This window comes from Perca fluviatilis, chromosome 4 (assembly GCF_010015445.1).
Source record: "Perca fluviatilis chromosome 4, GENO_Pfluv_1.0, whole genome shotgun sequence".
NCBI lineage: Eukaryota > Metazoa > Chordata > Actinopteri > Perciformes > Percidae > Perca > Perca fluviatilis.
The window spans coordinates 36,142,572-36,165,300 of record NC_053115.1 but is presented as its reverse complement, the minus strand read 5'-3'; the positions used below and the strand labels follow the sequence as shown (position 1 = coordinate 36,165,300).

General features: G+C 41.5%; 2 protein-coding genes across 3 annotated transcripts in view; both read left to right on the top strand.

Moving 5' to 3' along the window:
* Positions 1–2,747: 2,747 nt before the first annotated feature.
* LOC120556951 (zinc finger protein 77-like) lies at positions 2,748–6,864 on the top strand. The gene is made up of 2 exons (XM_039796858.1): positions 2,748–3,052; positions 5,903–6,864. Exons 1-2 carry the CDS (start codon positions 2,776–2,778, stop codon positions 6,715–6,717), a joined length of 1,092 nt encoding a protein of 363 aa, XP_039652792.1. The 5' UTR covers positions 2,748–2,775; the 3' UTR covers positions 6,718–6,864.
* Positions 6,865–13,940: 7,076 nt separating this feature from the next.
* The window catches only part of nfasca (neurofascin homolog (chicken) a), a 175,224-nt gene continuing 166,435 nt past the window's right edge, over positions 13,941–22,729 (top strand). For both annotated transcript variants that reach the window (XM_039798985.1, XM_039798983.1), the window contains exon 1: positions 13,941–14,096. The gene's annotated coding sequence lies outside the window, so the exon portion shown is untranslated. The remainder of the gene's footprint in view (positions 14,097–22,729) is intronic.

The window sequence follows — 22,729 nt, the reverse complement described above, 5'->3', positions numbered from 1 at the left end:
GGGTTCAGGTTGAGAAAAAAAATATAACAGTTACCCTTTAATAAACCGGCAACTGTGTAAAATGTACACTTATTTCTTTCTTTAAGAAAGTTAGTAAAAAACTGACATAATGAAATCTAAAGTAGTGCACAGACTCTATGTATTTTTTGGCCAGGAAGGCTAGAGAAAGGGAAGAGAGAGGAAATCATCACAGGTCAGATTCAAACCCTGGACCTCTGCGTTGAGGCACAAACCTAAAGTATACGTGCACCTGCTCTACCCACTGAGCCAACCCAGCCACAGATTTTCTGTTTTATTCAGTATATGACAACATATTTCACCTGTTGGTGAGTTCCTCCTCACTGATGAAAAGCTGAGCCACACATTAAGGCTATCAGTTCTTTTCTACACAGCTCTGAGACATATTGCAGGCAGCCCCTAAAGAAGTAGTCTAACACTGTGGCACACTGTCTTTGGGGGTGACTAGTAGTTAGAATATAAAAAGAACAATTCTGGATAGTATAATAGCATTGGAGTGTAACTGACCAACCAGAATTATATTGTTAGTCCTATATTATTTTCCAACACAGTGCTTTTTTAACAGGATGTCCCTATTGTTCCAAATACAGTACATATGAGGTATTCTGTGTTTTTTGCTTGCATGCTGCAGTCCCCATTAAGTACAATGCACAACATAGACTACACACGGCAGCCTTGGTAGGCTCAGTCCGTAGGGACTTGGTGTGGGAACCAGAGAGTTGCCGGTTCAAGTCTCTATATGAACCAAGTACAGAATGGAGACTGGAAGTTGGAGAGGTGCCAGTTCACCTCCTGGGCATTGCTGATGTGCCCTTGAGCAAGGCACCAAACCCCTCAAAAAAGTAAAAGTGTCTCTTCTTCTGTTTTAAGATATGCCCAGGCCCAAAAAAAAAGATATGCCGAGGCCACAAACAAGCACTCTTATGCTGAAATTCTACTACCGCCCCCCCAAGTTTTCTGTCCATCAATTAGTCTGTAGTAGGCTAACTCAAACACAGCTTTAAATCGGTAGATATATAGAGATTTTGAATACCCCTCTCTGAAAGACAGCTGGGCATGATTTAGGAATAATGGGCCTCATTCACCAACCGTTCTTACGAAGAAATGTGTTCTTAAACCCTTCTTGCACTTTTTACGAAGATTCTGGCATTCACTAATGTTTTCTTAACTTGTATTTGTTCTTAGCTAAGAACAAAATCTACGAACACTGAAAAGCACTCTTACGCACATTTGAGTGATGACAATTTGCTCCAAATGATTGCTTACTGCATTTTATTTAATTCTACAGTCGTTTACAATGATAGTATTGTACTGTAATGTATTTCTGATCATTTGTTGAAAAAGAAATCATATTATGCAAAAAAAACACTAACACTGCAGTTTACATCAGCAATTAAACTGATTAAATCCTGCGTTATTTGGTGATTGATCGCTATTTATAGGGCCAAAATGCAGTGGTAGAATGTAACAAAGTACAAATTCGTCCTGTACTTAAGTACATTTTTCACGCATCTGTACTTTACTTAAGTAGACTCAATAGTGCATACCCTACTTTTGACTTTTACTTTGTTACATTTTGCAGCAATTATACGCCACTACATTTCTACAATGTTCCGTTACATTTTGTGATCAGTTTCCTCCTGCCAAAACGTCTTCCTGACCGTCACACGTTTGTCTCACCAGTGAAGTTTGGTTGCCATAGATACTGTATATTTGGGGCACCAAGCCGGCTCCGGTGCTCCAGAGCCCGGGCGCAGCGCCGCTGACCCTCGGTAATACAGCCTCCGGTAAAAGTGAAAATGAAAACGTTTGTTTTTATTATTCCCGTTTTTAAATCAAAGTTGCCCTCTATTTCTCACCACAGCGTCGTTTACTCCTCCGCCAGGCTGTGTAAGACGCGTTCATATCTTATTTATTTGGTTGGACCTCTTCACATCTCCCCATTTGCGCTGCTTCACACACTTTATTTGCTTACTTGCATGGTTAAAGAAAATAAAATACATCCACGAATAAAACCAACCGCATTCCGATTCTAACAACACACTTCCGTTATATGCTGGTTAGGATAGGAACTTCTTTTAAAAGCCAGGCCTTGTTTGTGGTAGTGGACATCTCCTACTTTTACTAAAGTATATGTCTCTGGTTATTTGTACTTTTATTTAAGTACTGAGATTCAGTACTTCCTCCACCGCGGCTCCGACAATCTCCGAAAACCTGTCTCCCAGGAGGTGCACAGGAAGTGTCATGTCCTTATATGGGAATTTGCGGGGCGTTTTCTTATGCTAATTAGGAACAACTGGCACGCGCTTTCAGAAGACGTGGGATTCATCAATCCTAAGAACACAGATGCGATGTGAACAAATCTGCTGTTTAAGAACACGTCATGAATCCGACGTAGACTTTTCTTAGGAACCTTCTTAAGAACATATTTAAGAGAAAACTTAGGAAGATATTGGTGAAAGAGGCCCAATGACCTCCTTTATGTTGTTTCACACTAATTTGGCCGACCCATAAGCGACCTAAGCGGCTGCTTAGGGCCCCGTGGCTACCAGAGGGCCCTTACCTGCCCTTGTAATATATGTGCTTAAAAATCAAGCAGAAGTATCCCTTATCAATATTTTTGCTGCCTAAGTACAATACATTTGTAAACCTGCTGTCTTTGAATCTGCAGTACTGTGTAATCTCCTGTCCAGCAGGTGGCGTTACACACCACCAGGGTCCCCCTGAACCGTAGAAATACAACCGACTGACACATCCATGACTGACATCCACAAGCCGGAATGCTTCTACTTCCGGGTGAGTGGATGTAAACAGAAGGACGTTCCGCCTGTGGAGTCACTGAGAGAAAACATGACCAAGCTGGAGCTGTTGAACGTGTTTCTGAACGACAGGCTCACCGCGGCCGCTGAAGAGATTTTCCGCGCCGTTAAAAACACGGTGGGGGAGTACCAGAGCGAAATCCTGCGTTCCAAAGAGGAGAACGAGCGACTCAAACGGCTCCTGAATGTAGCCGTCCAACGGTTACTGCAACCAGGTGAAGAGCACCGGCCGCTGACTGTCTGCGCTGCTTGTCGCTGATACGCTCTGTTTGCTGATGTAGCCTACTGAATGTCACGCCATATCCCATTCAAAATATGGCCGTTTAACGGAACTTCGCTCACGGGCAACACTGTTGAATGTAACGTTAGCTAGCACTCCTAAGCTCATACATTAGCTAGCCTAGCTACATCGAATTTATTTCAGTAAAAGGTAGCTAACTGATAGCATATTAAAACAGTTACGGAGCACAAAGCAACGCCAACAATAATAGTTATCTTAATACACATAGCTAGACCATAAACAAGTGGAAGAAACCAGCCAACATTTCCGGGTTACAAACTCTCGTAGTAGCTAGCTAGCGCTAATTTCCCAGAAACTAACATGGTGCTTTGCTGACCACATACACCATTAAGCTATATCTATGTAATTACATTGTAGATATCCATAAAAGCATATCTCTCAGTCAAAATTATTTTCTCACTAGTCAGATACACAATAACATTCTTGTAGACATTGTATTTAAGATGTAGCTAAGGTTATAGCTACAACTTTAATTGTACTACTCCAAACTAAATGTAATTTGAATTAAATGATTGTCTGGTAGCGTCCACATCTCTCACATCAACAAATGTCTACAAACCCGGTCCAGAATAAAGTAACTTATTGTAGTCTTACATTATCAGGTGGAGAAAGTTTAAAACGGGGCATGTTGGAGGAATGGCGGGCCTACACTTCCTGTGATTCGTCTCTCTTTAACAAAAAGACAAATAGGTGAGAAAGATGGAGAACTACAGAGAGAGCGAGAGAACTGGCTCATGTAAGAGCTCAAATCTAAGCAGATGAATAAACAAGGTCAGACCCTGAAGCAAAGTTGTGCTTGACGGTGCAGTTCGGGTTTTTTAATATGAAGATGATTCCAACTGGTGTAATTTTATATTTTCCTGTTGTCAACAAATCCCATGAAATGCTGCAGTTTAATTAAGTATTTGTGGCAGCAGGACGATGTGTGTGTGGGATTGAGTCCAAAATAAACTCTGTGTGTGTGTGTGTGTGTGTGTGTGTGTGTGTGTGTGTGTGTGTGTGTGTGTGTGTGTGTGTGTGTGTGTGTGTGTGTGTGTGTGTGTGTGTGTGTGTGTGTGTGCGCGCGCACGGTAGTAAAAGTACTAATACCACACTGTAAAAATACTGTTACAAGTAAAAGTCCAGCAGTAAAAATGTTACTTAAGTGAAAATCTGTAACTATCATCAGGAAAATGTATTTAAAGTATTAAAAGTAAAAGTACTCGATGCAGTAAAACCCTCCCGTTTTAGAAAGTGTAAAGGATCCAAACAGTTGTGTGTTTAATGGTCTAATCATTTCAGCTGGACTTGTAGGCCGTTATATTGTTGGCTGGTTTGATTTATAATAAAACATCAGATTTTCTAAACTATATGTGTTTTGTGTGCAGAGATCTTGATGTGTAAAGTAACTAAAGCTGTCAGATTAATGTAGTGGAGTAAAAAGTACAATATTTCTCTCTGAAATATAGCGCAGTTGAAGTAGAAAGTGGCATGAAAAGAAAAGAATCAAGTAAAGTACAAGTACCTCAAATTTGTACTTAAAGGTCCTATGACATGGTGCTCTTTGGATGCTTTTATGTAGACCTTAGTGGTCCCCTAATACTGTATCTGAAGTCTCTTTTATATAGACCTTAGTGGTCCCCTAATACTGTATCTGAAGTCTCTTTTATATAGACCTTAGTGGTCCCCTAATACTGTATCTGAAGTCTCTTTCCCGAAATTCAGCCTTGGTGCAGAATTACAGCCACTAGAGCCAGTCCCACAATGAGCTTTCCTTAGGATGTGCCATTTCTGTGACTATAGTTATTGAGGAGGAGAGGGGGGGGGGGCACAGATGGAGAATTAAATGCTAAATTAACAACAAACCAACCAACCTTAAGAGCTGAAATGGTTTCATACAGTCTAATGGCAGTCTGTATGAAGAAGAAGACATACTTTTAATGATCCCTAAAGCCGCCTAGGTAGGGCGCAGAGCAAAGCGCAGAGAGCAGACAGTGCAGGTATTCGTCATCAAGGGTGGCAAGGAAGCTATTTCTCGTAGCTAGGTAACGCCATGCTGTTATCTCATTGGCTTAAAGGGAAATTACATTTTACACTCTGTTGTTACATTACACACTGGCACCCATGCACAAAAAGCACAGTGCCAAGTAGGTGAACTGGCACCTCTCAAGCTACCAGTACACAATCTACCTCATCCATACAGGGACTTGGAACAGCAACCCTCCAGTTCCCAAGCCAAGTCCCTACGGACTGAGCTACTGCTGTTTTCTGAATTGAAGGTTAAATAATTTAAAACTTTAGTGCGTAACATTTTGATATTAATGAACGTCCGTTACGTTGAAGCCATTGCCAAATGAGTTGCTACAAAGCTAATTAAGACTATCAGCTCCACACAACTCTCTCTGTATTTCTCAGCATGGCTGTGTTCAGAAAATGGTGTTGTCATGTTTTTTTAATCCTCCGTGTCCTCCTTGGTTACAAGCAACTGTGTTGAGGAAGGGTGGGGGGTGGTTAGGGTGCACGATCACGGAAGGCTTGTGTCATGTGGATGCAACAACAGTTTGGTTGTCATCACTTAAAATTCCTCATGGGGGGACAGAAACTATGCACTATAGCTTTAAACAAAGAGAAAACAGAGTGAAGTTGGAATATTGTTTCCATGGCATACTAAAAGATGAACAAAAACCTTGTAGTTCATCTTTGGGCATCCCTGGAACAGACACAGCAATACAGTATGTTTATTTATATACACCTAGCATGACTGTGGTGTTTTGAAATCTTTCAGAACCGCACTCTGTCCAGCCCCAGGAAGATGGTCCACCCTGTGAGTCTGAGTGGAGAAGCAGCGTGGAGCTGCTGCCACACATCAAAGAAGAACCCAAACTCCAGAGCATGCCCACAGATTGTTCACCCGAAGCAAGGGACTCAGAGGAAGGGAACTGTAGTCATGTCGAGCCACTACAGAGGTCACATCCTCCTCCAGCCCAAACTACGTGTAGCAGACAAAGTGTCTCCCCACCCCCACTATCTTCCCCCGAGATTAAGACAGAGAGTGACGAAGAGGACAGCAGGAAACAGCAGCCAGCCGACAGCTTACCGTCCTCCATGACTGTTCGTTCAATCTGCCGAGAGGCGCAAAGCGATTCTCGGACCAGCCCTGCAAAGAGTCACAGGACTCTGAAAACAGAGCAGCAAGGGAAAGGCTTACTTTGCTCAAATGGAAAACAAGGCGCACACATACTGCAGGTCAAGAATGTCCGATCCCAGAGGCCGCCTCTGCCTCGCTCCTCTCACCCGAGCCAGAGCATCCAGAGGTGGCACAGCTGTAAAGAGTGCGGGAAGGGCTTCAGCTTTGCCTGCCAGCTGGAGGTCCACATGCGCTGGCACACCAAGGAGAAGCCGTACAGCTGCGCAGTGTGCCGAAAGAGCTTCACCACGGTCAGCATGCTGAAGAGGCACCACCGAATACACACAGGGGAAAAGCCCTTCCGCTGCCATGTCTGCGGGAAATGCTTCAACCAGTCAGCACACCTCAACACCCACTTCAGGCTGCACAGCAGAGAGAGGGCCAGCTGGAGCCGAGCACCGCACTCCAAGTGAACAAAGACTCCACCGGAAACTAACCCGACATCTATAAAATGCTTTAAAGGTGCCGTAGGTAGGTTTGCGAAGATCCAGGACTTAACCAAAAGTTTTTAACATCGACAACTTCTCTGTCCCTCCCCCTTTCCACTAAAGCCCAAAACGTAAGCCCCTCCCCCCACAAGGGAGAATGAATGCGTGTGCATGAGCAGTGATTGACATGCAGTTAGACACCGGCCCTGATTGGTGCATATCAACAGGGAGCGATGGATTTTTTTTTTTATTACCTGCTTCATGTAGTTCTAATGGAACATAGGGTCAGTTTCAGCAAATATGACAGAAAGTAGTTTATAAGACTTACCTACTGCACCTTTAAACTGGCCTATTTAAATGTTCAAACTGTGTACAATAATAGTGTTTGACTGTGTGTCTTGTCTGTTGTGGAGTAAAGTGTGGTACATTAAGATTTTTGATTCACTGATTGTGTTGTTGAACACTGTCAAAGGAATTAAATAGATAATTTTGTGATGTTTGACCTTCCATTTTCCTATCTGAGGGCCTGTGTCTACATAGAGCAGCGTAAAGCTACCTTGGGCACATGTGCCACCATTGGCACGCATTAGCTCAACCACTGGCACACTAGCAATATGTGTGTCAAAGTTTTTTTGGAAATGTTCCAATCCCAAATTACCTCTTTTAAAGCCATGGGCAGAAGCACATTTACGGTAGTTTGATTGACTTTTTCCCCATCCACATTCTGCAAATATGAAAATAAAATAAAATAACCGCCTGAGCGGGCTTGGTAGATGATGGCAGGACTAATGCTGATATGGCACACTGATCAACATGAACATTGTTGTTCAAAGGTTGCTGACCAGAGTTTTCTCTGGCAGAAAAGCGCTGGCCCGTGGGTTTTATTTCTATGACACAATAAACTTAGCGTAAGTTCAGTCAGGAAGACTATCTTATGTTACTCACTCATTCCCTGATCTCTCTCCTGTTTCCTCTTATCAGCTGATTAGGGGTGTTTACTCTTTGAGTTAAACCAACCAAATTTAGCCACCGCCTCCATCAGCCAATCCAGACATGGGGACTCGAGTCACACTTAAGTCGCACAACCAGCTGACTTCAGACTTGACTTGTGACTCGACCCAAAAGACTTCAGACTTGACTCGGACTCGAGCTTCGAGACTCGCCAACAACCTGTTTTCATGCAATTATTGCTTTTTAAATCAAAATTCATTCATGTATTCCTATTTTCTTTTATTGGCGCATATACGTTGGGGAAACCTATGACGAGCTGCATGTCCCCTGCCCTTTGCCATAATGTGCAACGTAACCCATGCGCTATGCCTATGTGCACACACTCACATAAAAAAAAAAAAATGCATTGACGATGGCGACACCAAGTCCTCCCGGAGTTGTGCCTTTGTCATTAGTTTTGCTTTCAATAACTTCATTAACAGTGGCAGTAAGCGAACAACTACATGCAAGGTGTGTGGCACCAAGATAAATTATGCCCGATCAACAACGTCGAACTTCATCAGGCACTTGCTAATGTGAAAGAGACGTTAAATTTAGCATATATCATCACAGGTAACAAGCTAACCATCGCAAAGTGTTGTGCTAATGCTGGGAACAGGCAGATTGTATCTTTATAGTTGTATCCATATGATGTGACAGACTTAGGTTAATATTTCACCAGGTTCTTGTTAAATAGCAATACGGAAAGTATCAGTTCTCACATGTTTGCACGATGGTTGGTGTATTAACTTTAAATACAGATGTTTCCCTCAAACTTTGAAGATACCAAAATGTTGAAAAATACAGTTATGAAATTGAAACAGAGTTCTTAATTTGTGTTTCTTCAGATTGCATTGCAGTAGACCCTATAAAGTTATCCTACAAGTGATTTTGATACTGTAGGCCTACAGTATGGATGGTAGCTACAGGACATGCTTGAACTTGCAAAAAATGACTTGTGAACATCTCTGAGCCAATCACATCTTTGCTGTCAATATTTAAATGTTCTCTCCGTTGCTGTCAGCTCTCATTTCATCGTGACTCGTCACGACCCTCCTCCCCAGCGTTATTATGAATCCCAAGTAACTTCTAGACAAGTCCCGCCCTAGGAGTGGTTGGGGTTAGGCAGATTAAGGTTAGGATAGCCGATTGGTCAGGGGATAGGACCTGAACAAATCGGGTTCCGTTACCCTGCATAAGCATGGGACTAGCCAATAGTAGTATGTGAATGCTATTGAAGGGCGGGTCTTGCCTAGAAGTTGCGTGGGTTCCATAATAACGCTCAGGGGCAATTATAGGATCAGACCTTTAGGGGGGCTCAGCCCCTAATGAGAATGTGACACAGATGCAGTGCCTTGCAAAAGTATTAACAGCCCCCCTGCTACACTTACGAAAGGAAAATATATTTACCAATATATTACTTGAAATATATTGCAATATATTATTTTCCATTACATTTTACAATATATTATATATTGAAAAAACATGGAATACTATATTGATGATACATATATTATACAATATATTATATATTCATGTAATATATTGCAATATATTGCAAAATATACAAATAATTGCCGCTTTCAATATATTGCTATATATTGAACATGAATATATAATATATGTTTATATATTTCAAAATATATGCTAATTTATATTTATAAATATCCACATAATGTATTCCCATTTATATGGGAAAACGTATTGGTAATATATGTAAAGATATAGTTTCAAATCTATGTTTAATATATGGTAGAATATATTTTAAATATATGGAAACTTTATATATATATATACAGATGTGTTTAATATATGGTAGAATATATTTTAAATATATGGTAGAATACATTTTAAATATATGGAAACATATGTACAGATATGTGTTTAATATATGGTAGAATATATTTTAAATATATGGCATACATAATTTTGGCCTGGTGTCTTAATCGATACTTAAAAAAAGTTTTAAAAAAAAGAAGCGTACTAAACAGTTGGCATCATTAAAGAACGGCGTGCTAAGGCCATATGGTCAACATTAAATTATTTAATAATAATGTAATATCTATAACAATAACTTATTTCACTAGTAAATTGCTGCTGAATGAGAAAAACAACCACCAGATGGGAAAAGGACCTTTAACAACAACTTTGAATGCACCACGAGGCTGTAGGTTACCAATTTCGTTGAACGCACCGTCTGTGCTTTTCCGACAACGGCAGCTGCAGATTGTTACATCCCGGAGTTGAATCCTCTACAGTGAAATACAGACAAACTTTATACAGTTTAGCGTTAGGTGTCAGCATTTGTAACAGTGTTTAATCCAGCTACTAGCTAGCAGTAGGCTAACGTTAGCTGCTGTCGAGTGTAATGTTAACTAGCGTCACGTGCAGCGATGTTTCTGTTGCCTGTAACGTCTGTTTCAGATTACCAGATAGCAGAGCAGACATATCAGTAGCACCAAAATGAGGCGCCGAAATCCGCGTTGCTATTCGGTCCGGTAGATACAGGTCGTGAAGGCACCTGTGCCATATTAGCACCAGATTTTGGTACCCAACCCTATTCAGGAAGAAGATTTTTATAAGTAAATGTGTTACGTGGAGGCAGGGAATAAAGGACCCAATCGCAGAGAGCAGGCAGGTAGTCAGGAGAAGGTTTGAGGAAGGGGATTTATTAACAAAAACACGGCAGCACTAAGGCTGGTAAAAACCCAGGGAAAAATAAAAAAAAGGCACAAGGTTGAAACAAACTGACAGGATAGGAACTAACTCAATAGACAGGACCAGGACACAAACTAGCAGGGCGAGGAACACAAACTCACAGGGAGGACAACGGACACAAAACAATCTGACAAGACACAAACGGAAACACAGAGGCTAAATAAACTAGATAACGAGCAAACACAGGACAGGTGACACCAGGGCAGGGGAACAGGTGGAGCACATTAGACAATCACACAGGCGGGAAAACACAGGAAGCAGAACTAGACATGACAAGACAGAAAACGGACTATCACAATAAAACAGGAAACAGAACATAATACAAAACAAGACCGAAAATCACTCAATGACAAGGAGACAAAACCCACAGTAAAAAACAATCCATAGGGACATACATTAAACAGAAGTACACAAATAGGGAAACAGAACCTAATACAAAGAACAGGAAAACAGGATTACACATAACAGGGAACAGAAACACAAAGCAAAACACTGAAACCATGACAAAATGTTCCAATTAATGATCCAGGCAGCACATTCTCGTCTCCCTCCTTCATTTTACAGTCGAATGGTGGCTAGAACGGCTCTGGGTTATTTTCTTTCTTTTTTTTAACGCGTTATTTTTTTCTTAAATTAATTTATTGAAATGAACGCGTTATTTTGACAGCCCTAATATAAACACAAACTATTACATGTAAAAATATAGTGCCCTTTTTGGTCTTGATTGCAATATATTTTTTATATTTTTATAGGCTATCAATATATAAACATTTTTAGAACAGACAAGTTCGCAAAACTCTAAAATTGATTAAGACATTTATTTTTTAATGTAACATTTAGGGGGGCTGAGATGAAATTGGCTTGAGCCCCCCTAAAAAGGGTCTAAAATCGCCACTGATAACGCTCCTCCCCCCGTTCACTCCAGTTCCTCATCTCCGGCACTAGGCCTCAGCCTCTTCTCATCCAATCAGATCTCAGGTTCCTCTTCAGTCATCACTACCAGTGTCTAGACTCCATTGGGGGTATCCTACACTACTCACGGCTTCTCATCCTCATCATATTTAAAGGGGGTCACCCTTTAAAATATGATGATGTGACGATGGAAAACGCTTTTTCTCTAAGCAACCGCATGTGGCCGCATACTCTCTCTTCTCATTAATCAACAATTAAAAAAAGATGTTGCTCAGAAAAAAAATTCCATGTGCAGGGTTTCCCCCAGAAAAGTTGTTTAGCCTGGTAGCAAGTGTCTTTTATACGACGAGGGCCCGGCTGGGGCCAGTCACAGACTGATGGCAGCATTAAAGTAAAACCCAATCATGGACAGAATCGCAAAATTGAGAATAAAAAAAAAGCTATAAGACAGATTCCATTACCACTACATTAAGTCAGAGCTTAAAGCTAACTGGAGATTTGAAAATATGACTATGTCTAAGTTTCCAACCTAGCCGCCCCACTGTAACTGTAGTTTAAAAAACGTCTTAAAAATACATCAAAAAATAATTCCCAGAGGCTTAGGCCCGGTGGGCCACCAGGCTTACAATGCACTGTGGGAAACTCTGCATGTGGTAGCCACAGCTGTACAAGACTGCAGCACGGTGGACAGCACGAGCTCAAAGACAATAGGACAGGTTGTAGATCATTTAGAAAGAGAAATGAAAGCAAATGCACCCAACACAGCAATTATAAAACTACATGTGCCCTGACCGACGAGGACGACAGCCCTTACTGGCTTCCCACCCACAACAACTGGTCTGTGGGCAATGGCTGTTTACAACCACATTGACAGACTTATGACAGAAACCGCAAGTTTGACTTCCTCACAATGAAAACATGCAATCTAACTTTTTTTTGTTCAGCGGCTGTAGCCGACCAACGGTGAGTCATTTTAAAAGCTGATTTATGCTTCTGCGTCGAATCGACTGCTTACCCCCGCAGACCCCTCGCGTTGCCGCAAACCCCCCTCCGAGCCCTCTGCCTTATCTCGACGTGCACCTCCAAAAAAATGTTACTTTGCGTCAAGGCGACGCAGACCGCAAGGACTGTGATTGGTCAAGTCATCCTGTGTGTTGATAGTCGGTGTTTCAAGCAGCCTACTGTGGGGAGTAGCAACATGCTAGTTCACTGACATAAGCTTTGCAAATAAACTCAGACATATTTTGGTTACAATGACGGGGTTATCTGTTTGTAAAGTGTCTTTATGTCAGTAACGTTTTGAAATTAGCACTTCATCAGCAAGCAGTACTTTGTGGGCAGTTGTGCTAAAGTTTGCTTGCTAACATAACATAAACTGGCTGGCAGACACCTCGCAAATAACCTCAGACTTATTTTCTGGTTACAGTAACTAGGTCTATGGATTGTACTGTGTCTATTTCTCGATACTTTTTACAAAATCTAAGCAAGAAAAGGCCAAACAAATAACATTAATATTTTAGCACAACAGTCTATGGCAGGGGTCAACGTTTTTTAAGCCAAGGACCCCTTAACTGAAAGAGAGACGGATCAGGGACCCCCTACTACATATATTGTATAAAATGAAGTTGCATTTTAATCTGGTCCTACAATAACTTTTAGGGCAGCAAGCATTTATAGATACCTTTTTTGCATAAAATACTAAGCTATTCAAATAGCCTGATACTTGTTGGCATGATTTTATAAATCATGTTTTAATGTTAACCCTTAAATGTGAAACAAATGTGAAACAGTCAATCCTTTGGGATGAACTGTATCTGTGGATATTTGCTAATAATATGTTGGAATCATGTTAAGACAATAATTTGGAGGCCCCCCTGGAGTGACTGTGAGGACCCCCTGGGGGTCCCGGACCCCCTGTTGAAGATCCCTGGTCTATGGGGTTTGCCATTCTGAGTATCGTTTCGGTGGTGAGCGACACAGCCACAGGCGACACCCCCTAGCGTTATGGCGGTGAAATGCACCGCGATGCAAAGCAACCCCGACGCAGAACTCCGAAAGGGTCACGACGCCATTGGACGGCGTAGCTACGGCTCAAAAAGCATAAAACCTTAAAGCAACACTATGTAACTTTTAGCGCGAGCTGTAGTTCCAATGAGACAACCTGTAGGGGACCGAAGCGGGAAAAGTTACATAGTATTGCTTTAAGCCAAGAAAGTGTGTCTGTCAGTCAGATAGGCTACATTTTGGCCTCCATAAAGGCCTAAAGCCTATATTTTCACAATTGTCAGAGGTCTCTGTAGACTTGGCATATAAGCAAACATATTACTGTAAATGCAATCATATAGGGTCTACGTAATATAAACTTAAACTAGCCTACTACCTAAGTGTCCACCATCATTAAATTCAGACCACAGAAATCCTCGTTCTTGGCAGGCCCTCCATCCCAACCACCTGCTCGCCAACCCCTGGCTACGTGTGGAGCGTGTGCACGCGGCGACACAACCGGGAATGCGCTCTTGCACAGACCAGAGAGAGAACAGCTGAAGGAGGGGAAGAGTGTGAGAGAGAGAGGAGAGAGAGAGAGAGAGAGAGAGAGAGAGAGGCTGCACCGCATTGACAGGAAACACGGAGTCAGAGCTCCGGTAACGCCGACAGCACGGAGGAGGCGGATAGTTTTGTGACGCCGCTGCGGAGTTGACGGTCCCCGGTGCAGCAGAGGGGAGAAGAGCGGCGGACTAGCGCAGGTAAGTGGACACTTTTTACTCTCTACTGGGATGCTCTGGAGCTCCCATCGCGCTGACGCATCGGGTGGTGTCCCGGTCCTGGCGGGGCTGGAACGGGGTGATGATGAGAACCGAGGCTGCATGTGAAAAATGACAGCAGGACAGACTGCAGCTCCGGTCCCGTCCCGGAGGTTCGGTCCGCTATTTGCCCAGTCTCAATGCAGTGTTTTCCAGGCTCCCGGTGCACACGGGCCCCCGCCTCTCTCTGCGCATCTTCTGGATGATGCTGCGGTTTCGTGGGATTTTTTTTGCTGCTCTGCGCAAACCGCAAATAAAGGTAGCCTATAAAGTCCGGGGAAATGACCGAGCCCGGCCTCACCGTCTGCATCTGCAGAGGCCCGTGTGTATGTGTGTGTGTGTGTGTGTGAGATGTGTGGAGATAAGTGTCATTGCAGAGGACGGGGCTGTCAAGTTGGGCTTGTTTAGTTAGGCCCCGGGGTGAGTCAGGTCTGGCTCTCGGCGCTGGAAGTGGATCACAGCACGTCTTAATGTGAGGGAGGCAACTCCAGAAAACACAGCATTTATAGCCCATGATATCACCCAATGGACGACACAACAAGTCTATTCCTGCAGTATTATTGTAGCGACTTGTGTGTTTTGCTGTGCTAGGACATTACACGGTGACCTTGTTGTAGCCTATTCATTGTAGGCTGTCTTATTTTATGTGATCACGTAAAGTATTCAGACAGCCTATACCATAACTGGAGTCCTAAATAGTCCCACACAGTCTGTGTGCATTCAGCTGCTAGTTTAGTTACACAGTTACATATCCTATAGGTAACATATTGGTAATATTGTGTGTCATCAGTAGCCCTGTGTAACAGTCATAATGTTTCCACAGGGTATTATCATCACTAGTGAGCTCAGGACTAGTGACCTGAAGGATTTGTCACTAACCTAATGTTGTCATTGACTACTCTCATATTTTTACTTTTGGTAAGTGTGTATTAATAAGTGGTGTGTAAGTTTTGTGTCATGCATCGGATTCATCTCCCGCAAACCAAATTATTTGACAACTTAAGTTTAAAATTGTCTTTGTTGTTAGGCGATTGAGATCCTTTAGGTACCGATGCCACACTACATGATATATACTCAATTACAAGTGAAAGTCCTTTATTCACAGTTTTACTAAAGTAGAAGTAGGCTACAGTAGTACAGCAGTACAATCAGCAAAATGTACTAACAAATGTATCAAAAGTACTAATCATGACTAGTGACTCCTTTCAAAGTGTTTTAATATAATATTATTTATATTATTAGATTATTAATACTGATTGATTAACATGTAAGGGGTCATTTCTGGTCTAGCTGGTTGAGGTGTAGCTAACTTTTAGCTTCTTTATAAACTGGTGGTTAGTTTAATCTATTACAGTGCATCATTTATTTTTCATAAGCTCACCACATGTTTTGTATACAAATCTATTATCCAAGTTACTATAGCTGTCAAATAAATGTTAAGAGTACATTACGCTTTAAAATGTACTTGAGTGGCAATATAAAGTAGCACTGAATTATTTAGGTACAGTACAAGTACCTAAAGTACAAAAACTGTACTTAAGAACAGTAGGCTGGAGTAAATTTACTTTCCACAGTTACTTAGCATCACTGATGTTGTACAAATTTAACATATGGAAAATGTGATTATTAAGTTTTGCCTCTTAATGTGACTCTGGGACATTTTGTCATCACACTAAATGTAGTGTTTACCCTTGAATGGGTTGATGAGATAAAAACACGTGTCTGTGGTGCTCAACAGTGACTTTCCATGACCCATTATACTTGCAGTATTTTTAATCTCCTATTACAGGACTTTGATATTCATATAGTGTTCCTATATAGGGGCTGTGGCCAGTGTATGTTTTGCTGTGACTGTGTAACTGTATAAAGCTTTTGCTTATTGACTGGTGTAATGAGAGCCTAATGCATGTACCCAGCCATGGGAAGAACAGAGTGCATGTGAGAGTTTATAACAGAGACAAGAGTGAACTCTTTCTACACTCATTTTCCCAACAGAGGGCATTGGAAGTGCAGCATGAAGCATTCAAACTCCTTCTTTGCTTAAAAGAGAGCTTCTAACTTTTAGACCACTAACTGACCTTACTTATTATTCTACCAAAATGACATTCCTGATATTACCAGCTCACCTACAATATAAACACATAAAAACAATGCATTGGGGTAACTTTGCTACTTCAGTAGCTTTTGCATTCATTTTACATAGCATGTGTGTGCTAAACTGACTGATAGCATGTGTTTTAATACCTTATCTGCCAAAAATGTTCTAAGAATTTTGAATCACATTTTTTTTCAAAAACAGTATTATATATGTGTGTATGTACAGTATATGTACATATACACATCTAAAACGATTTGATATGTAATAATCAACTTAATTTTTACAGGGAAATGGATAATTGGCAATTGGTGTGGAGTCATAGTCATGTTTTTAGATGTTTGTAGACTGAATGCACCATTAAGTGGTTAATATTTTTTTGTCAAAACATTATCACCAAATAGAGTGAAACTTGATTTACCGTAAACACCGCAGTCATACAAAAAATCTGGTTGAAAATGTAATTGCACACTGTCATTTGCAATGCAGCAAACTAGTTTAAAGGCTACTATATGTCACTTGGTTGAAGGGATAATCAGAAGCTCATTTGCATTTTTGCCTCATTTGTCTCTTTAATTTCCAAAAGTATTTTAATCAATGTTGTTTGGATATGTGGGAAAATATATTACTGAAGGAACCAATTAGGACCAAGCAATGAGCCTTAACCACACACCAGGAACATATGTAGAGGAGTCAGTTTGCTTTCGAGCTAAGGAGAGCAGCAGTTTGGCAGCGAGTTAGCTCTGAGGCTGCTGCTGCTGCGGCAGAGGACTGAAAAGGTGAAGTTGGCAGTTCAGCATTATTCTCATAACAGGGCAAGTCACGAAACTGTTCAGCATAGCACACACACACACACACACACATCGGTTCAATCCCTGGGCCTTGCAGTCTGAAGTGTCAGAACACAGGCCTGATTCTGAACCCCAGATTGCTCATGATGCTGCATGTAAATGTACATTTTATTCATTTGAATGTTTATCTGATTGCAGTCCGAGCTTGTATGGTAGCCTCGGCTGTATAACGATGGGGTAAATGCTTTCTGTGTAAATCGCTTTTAGACTAAAAGCACTGTTTAAATGCAGTCCATTTACTAAACCATACCACCATCACCATGATTATCAACACAGCGTGGAAGTGAGATTGACTGATTCCAGTGAAATTGATCTAACAGGATGTTTCTTGATTATGTTGTGTGAGGAGGGAAGTCTGAGTTTCTTTCTGCTGAATTGATACTGTTGTATTGCATTCATTTATATATAACTGATCATTACATTTTTACCAGCTGTGAGTTGTTTTGCCTGTATTAATGAACCTGGAAGAAACGATCATTTGGATCCAGGCAGCAGCATCATCTAGAACGCTGAGATTCCATGACTGTCCCCAAATCCAATAATGACATACCATATACTGTACTTCTGAGCTTTGTCTTTAGTCACTTTCAATTAAAGCATATTTTATTATTATACTCAAAGTCGTTTTTGTGGTGTCAGCTAAATTGTGTAGTCTGGCTTCCTGTCATGGATGTACATTTTATACAGTAATTTTGATTGATTAAAGTTAATTTAAACAAATTACCATGGTTATAGAAATAAGACTAATGCTAAATTAAAGACCCCAGGATTCTTCCATTTCGAACAACATATCTGCCATACTGCAAGAGAGTACAGAACATTTAGTAATTTGGTAGTGTAAATTTAAATGGAAAGGGCAATTTATGATGAGTTTTGGAAACATAACTGTGTTTAATTTAAAGGTACACTTCACTTCTGCAACAGATGTCCCTCTTTTCGGCCAGATGTCCGTTAACTTCCGCTTTCTTTGTGTTGGAATTTTATACTCCGGAAGGACTGCTCCTCAGATCTCTGCAGGGTAAATCCAGACAGCTAGCTAGACTATCTGTCCAATCTGAGTTTTCTGTTGCACAACTAAAACAACTTTTAAACGTACACATGTTCCACCAAAACAAGTTCCTTCCCGAGGCTATTTTGCAGAGGCACCGTGGCTCCGTCAGGTGCTTAGCGCCGCCCAAGACGATTGTGATTGGTTTAAAGAAATGCCAATAAACCAGAGCACATTTTTCTCCCATCCAGGAATGCTGTGTGGCCTAGAGTCCAGATCGGGCAGAATCTTTCTGTCCTAACCCTGCCCGCGTCCGACAGAGCCCTGACCGAACCCGGCCCGACAGGCATTAAAGGTCCCATGGCATGAAAATATCACTTTATGAGGTTTTTTAACATTAATATGCGTTCCCCCAGCCTGCCTATGGTCCCCAATTGGCTTGAAATGGTGATAGGTGTAAACCGAGCCCCGGGTGTCCTGCTCTGCCTTTGAGAAAATGAAAGCTCAGATGGGCCGTTCTGGAATCTTGCTTGTTATGAGTTCATAACAAGCAAGGTTACCTCCCCTTTCTCTGCTTTGCCCACCCAGAGAATTTGGCCAACCCATGAGAAAGAGACATCATGGCTTTCAAATGAGCAAAGTGGCAATTGGTCAAGGCCACACCCCCACCCTCCACCTTGCCCCTCCCTCTCTCCTCCTCAATAGCTACAGGCACAGAAATGGCACATCCTAAGGAAAGCTCATTGTGGGACTGGCTCTAGTGGCAGTAATTCTGCACCAAGGCTGAATTTCGGGAAAGAGACTTCAGATACAGTATTAGGGGACCACTAAGGTCTATAGAAAAGCATCCAAAGAGCACCATATCATGGGACCTTTAAGAAATTTGTGTCCGAGCCCGACCATTTTTTTCCTCATACTAATGACACATGTAGGCTACGTTTTTTTGTGGAAAACCCGCTTTAGGCATTCGGAAATGTCAACAGATGAGCTGATTTATTTATTGTGTGCCCATCAGTTTACCTTTCGGTATTTGCAACTTCCTGATGATAAAACTGGAAGCTTTTGCACATAAGAAGTTGACAAGAAGTGCCTGAATGCACCATTAGTTTTTACCTCTGTCACCCAATTCCTGAATCTGGACGTGGCTAAAAATCGCTGAAAGTCAATTCTCCTTTGTGATGAAGGCGATATGGAGGTTGATGCATACATTACCTTGCTTATTACGCCACTAAACAACATTTGGGACCACTAACAAAAAATGTCTGGCAGACAAGAAAGATTTACTGACAAGAAGATACATTATCAAGAAAAGACAAAAAAAAAGCAAAAATGAGCATCTAATGTTTAAATGACACACTGTTAGATAATACAGATAAGCAGTTCCACATATACAGTAATTATAGTATGTAGAGACAGTCAGATGAATTCCCTTCGGTCCTGACTGGCTGCTATTGGCTTTCTTATTGAATACAGGCCACGGTGCTCTGGGATCTGCAGCTCTAGATCTACCAGAGCATGCCCGGCTTCTGAATGCAATATGTTTTTTCCACTATGAATTAAAGATGGCTGGGCAGTCAGACCAACCTCCATGTTACCGTGACCTAGAGCCAGGCTTACTTCGGTGGGCTCCAGTAGGCTTGTGTCGTCTGTCAGCAGGCGTTACACAGTTGCTGGGTTCTGTACGCAAACCGATCTTGTGGCCCATGAAGAAAGATGAACACGGCATGCTTAAAAATGCACCAAACCCATAACCAAATGCAGAATGGTATGTGTTTGTGTCTACTGAGAAATCTGACTCTAGGGTGTCACGTGCCAGCAGTTTGACTGACTTCCTCTGATGAATGGAACAGGAGAGGAAGCAGAAAGACATGGGAACACTGTGGACACCCACTTTAACCCTCATGTTGTCCTCGTTTTCAAAGATCTGTGTCTGTGATTATCCATTCAACATATGTTTCTCTCAGGGGCGTTTCTAGGACTTGAGTAGATTCGGGGCTTAGCCCGGACCCATTTAAATAAACTGAATGCAATGCAAAACAGCGATTGGCTTGCCCAGCTTGTTAATAACCAGTGTATGTTCATTTTAGCTGCCCAGTTTTGTAGATGTTATTTAGATGGCACCAACATTTGGCCTAATCATAACTGGCCTGGCAACCCAAAGGCCAAGGTTTTGTTTCCAGATTTGTTTGATGATTTATGATGCGGGGGGTCTGCTGGGTGAGCATTAAACACTTAATTTCCTGCATTCTGGTGAATTAGTATGCACCTATTTCTACCTTTTTCTGAATCAATTTATGCTGGAAATATCTTTATGTAAAGGGAAACATAGATTACAATCCAAATATAAAAACATAATGGAATATATTGCAGTAAGGCTGCCAGGCATTCTGTATTGCTTTCATCTATTTATTCTCCTGTAGATCCGCTTTTCTAATTATATCTGAGTCAGCACACATGTAGCCTACAGGCATCATTTACTGCTCCCTCCTCTTTTGCATCTTTTGTTGAAGAAGTAACCTCCTTAAATGTGCATATGACAAGTATTCACCTCAATGATACATGAATTCATTTTAATGAATTAATAAACCCCTGGACTGTAATATTTCAGATGTGATTGAGCAAGACTTCTGCTCATGTTCAAAACTTTGTGCACATTCAAAATATATCTGTGTTCTCTGAGATTTGGAGGAGTCATGATTTATTATAGAAAAATAAAGTTATGATAGGCTATTACAAGAATAAAGTCACTATATTTCAGAAAATAATCTACCTGCACCATAGTCTGCTGTGCATTACGTGATTGCTCTGCTGATACGGTAGATCTCAGACCATCTGACAGACACATGAGTGAGCGAACGTTTAGGGAAGTGGCTGTACGCTGCTCTACATCGGAGGTGGAAAAACCAAACTACGGCAGAAATACACAGAGCTCAATCGCGACACATGCAGTATGTGCAAAGCCAGAGCACAATGAAATAAGGCAACTTATGATTTTGGGGGTTTACATAGGCTATTGTCCGGTTTAATATTTGTCAGTCAACTTTTCAAAATACATTCGGGGCTACACTCAAAACATTCAGGGCTGAACCCCCAGCAAAATCGGCTGACACCGCGTCTGGTTCCTCTGATAGATACTCTTAAGCATAATTCAAAATAATAACTCTTTTCTGCTTTTGTAACTCAAAAAGTAGGTCTCATTTCATTTAAGTGTAATGCATAAGTGTCAATTTTCAATTTTGACCCAGGAGACAAGTGCATGGTCGGCTGGAAGACAACACAAGAGTTAAATATGTCAGGCTTTCTAAATGACCTGAGGCCAGCATTTAGCATAAGCGCTGTTGGAAATCCACATGAGATACACAAGAGAGCCATCCACTTGAGCAAAAAGAGCAAAACAAAAATTCATATCCCCAGATATTACGGATGTAACGATATATCGGATCTTGCGATACTGCAATGAAAAAATGTCTCAATACCGTTTTGGGACTACAATATTACATGGTTACTTTTTCACTAGTATAACTGCGTTCCACTATCTCTCCTTCTATAAATCCTTGAAAATTGTATGGTGTTTGTTTGAACAACAGAGTGTGTCTCTGAGCCTGTTTACACTTTATTTTTCACAAACACACGAGCGGACAGCTGAGACACATCGCCGTTCACACATGTCTATGTCTCCAGCTGACCACTTGTGTTCATGAACTCTTCAGATTTCGTTACAGCCTATCTCACTTATGCTAGAAGGTCAAAGGGCGCACACAGTCTCGCCTGTCAGGTTAACGTTTGTGTCGCTACAGCTAGCGATATCGCTGTTAGCAGAATCCAACACATCTCCTTCCACAGGGCAAATTGATGGACTGTACGCAACATCTTAAAATGGGCAAGTTATAGAACGTTAGCGCCCTGTCAGCAAGACAACCACCATGTCCTGCGTTGATTACATAGTCCTTGTCGGGGATGCATCAGCGTTTACACTACAAAAGATATGTGGTCAAATGCGTCCCTGATCGTCTCTGCAAGTGTTTTGAGTAATTTGGATCACAATGCGTCTTTGTGGTCGTTTATACTTGTATTAAACGCTGTCCACTTGTGATCCCATCACCAGAGATGCATGGTAATACCAAGTGTTAACAGGGCCTCCGTAAACTGAAATTGAATTGCGAGAATTTGGGGCGCGTGGCTCACACGCCGGATGTCAGGCTTTGCAACTCACCTTTCCCTCTCTTGTCCCAAGACCACTTTTTGAAGTTATCGGTCTCGTCTTGCAATCGACCACATTTTTACTAGGTCTCGTCTCGGCCTCGGATGAAGAGGACTCAGGATTTTATTTCAAGACCGGTCAAGACCACAACTGCATGGATATCAATAAATTGCCTGTGTATTGTCTGATTTATGTGTTAAAGTCATTACTGTGATTGGATGTAAAACTTCAAATGCAACCAATAACTTTTTCTAGTTTGAAATGTGTTACTATTAATCCCCGTAAAAGTGAAGAAAGATGAACAAAGAGAAAAATGTATCTTTTTAGATAAAACAGATGTTGACAAAGTTTTCTTTTAGAGACCTAATTTGAAATTGGGAATACACAGAGCGGGCCCTCCAACAGTGTGTTGGGCAGAGAGTGAGAGTGACCTAAGAGTGA

Bases quoted from the DNA above. Each gene is read 5' to 3' on its own strand.
- LOC120556951 (XM_039796858.1), top strand. From the start codon at position 2,776: ATGACTGACATCCACAAGCCGGAATGCTTCTACTTCCGGGTGAGTGGA. The intron at 3,053-5,902 runs GTGAAGAGCACC...GAAATCTTTCAG, and splicing joins CCAACGGTTACTGCAACCAG to AACCGCACTCTGTCCAGCCC.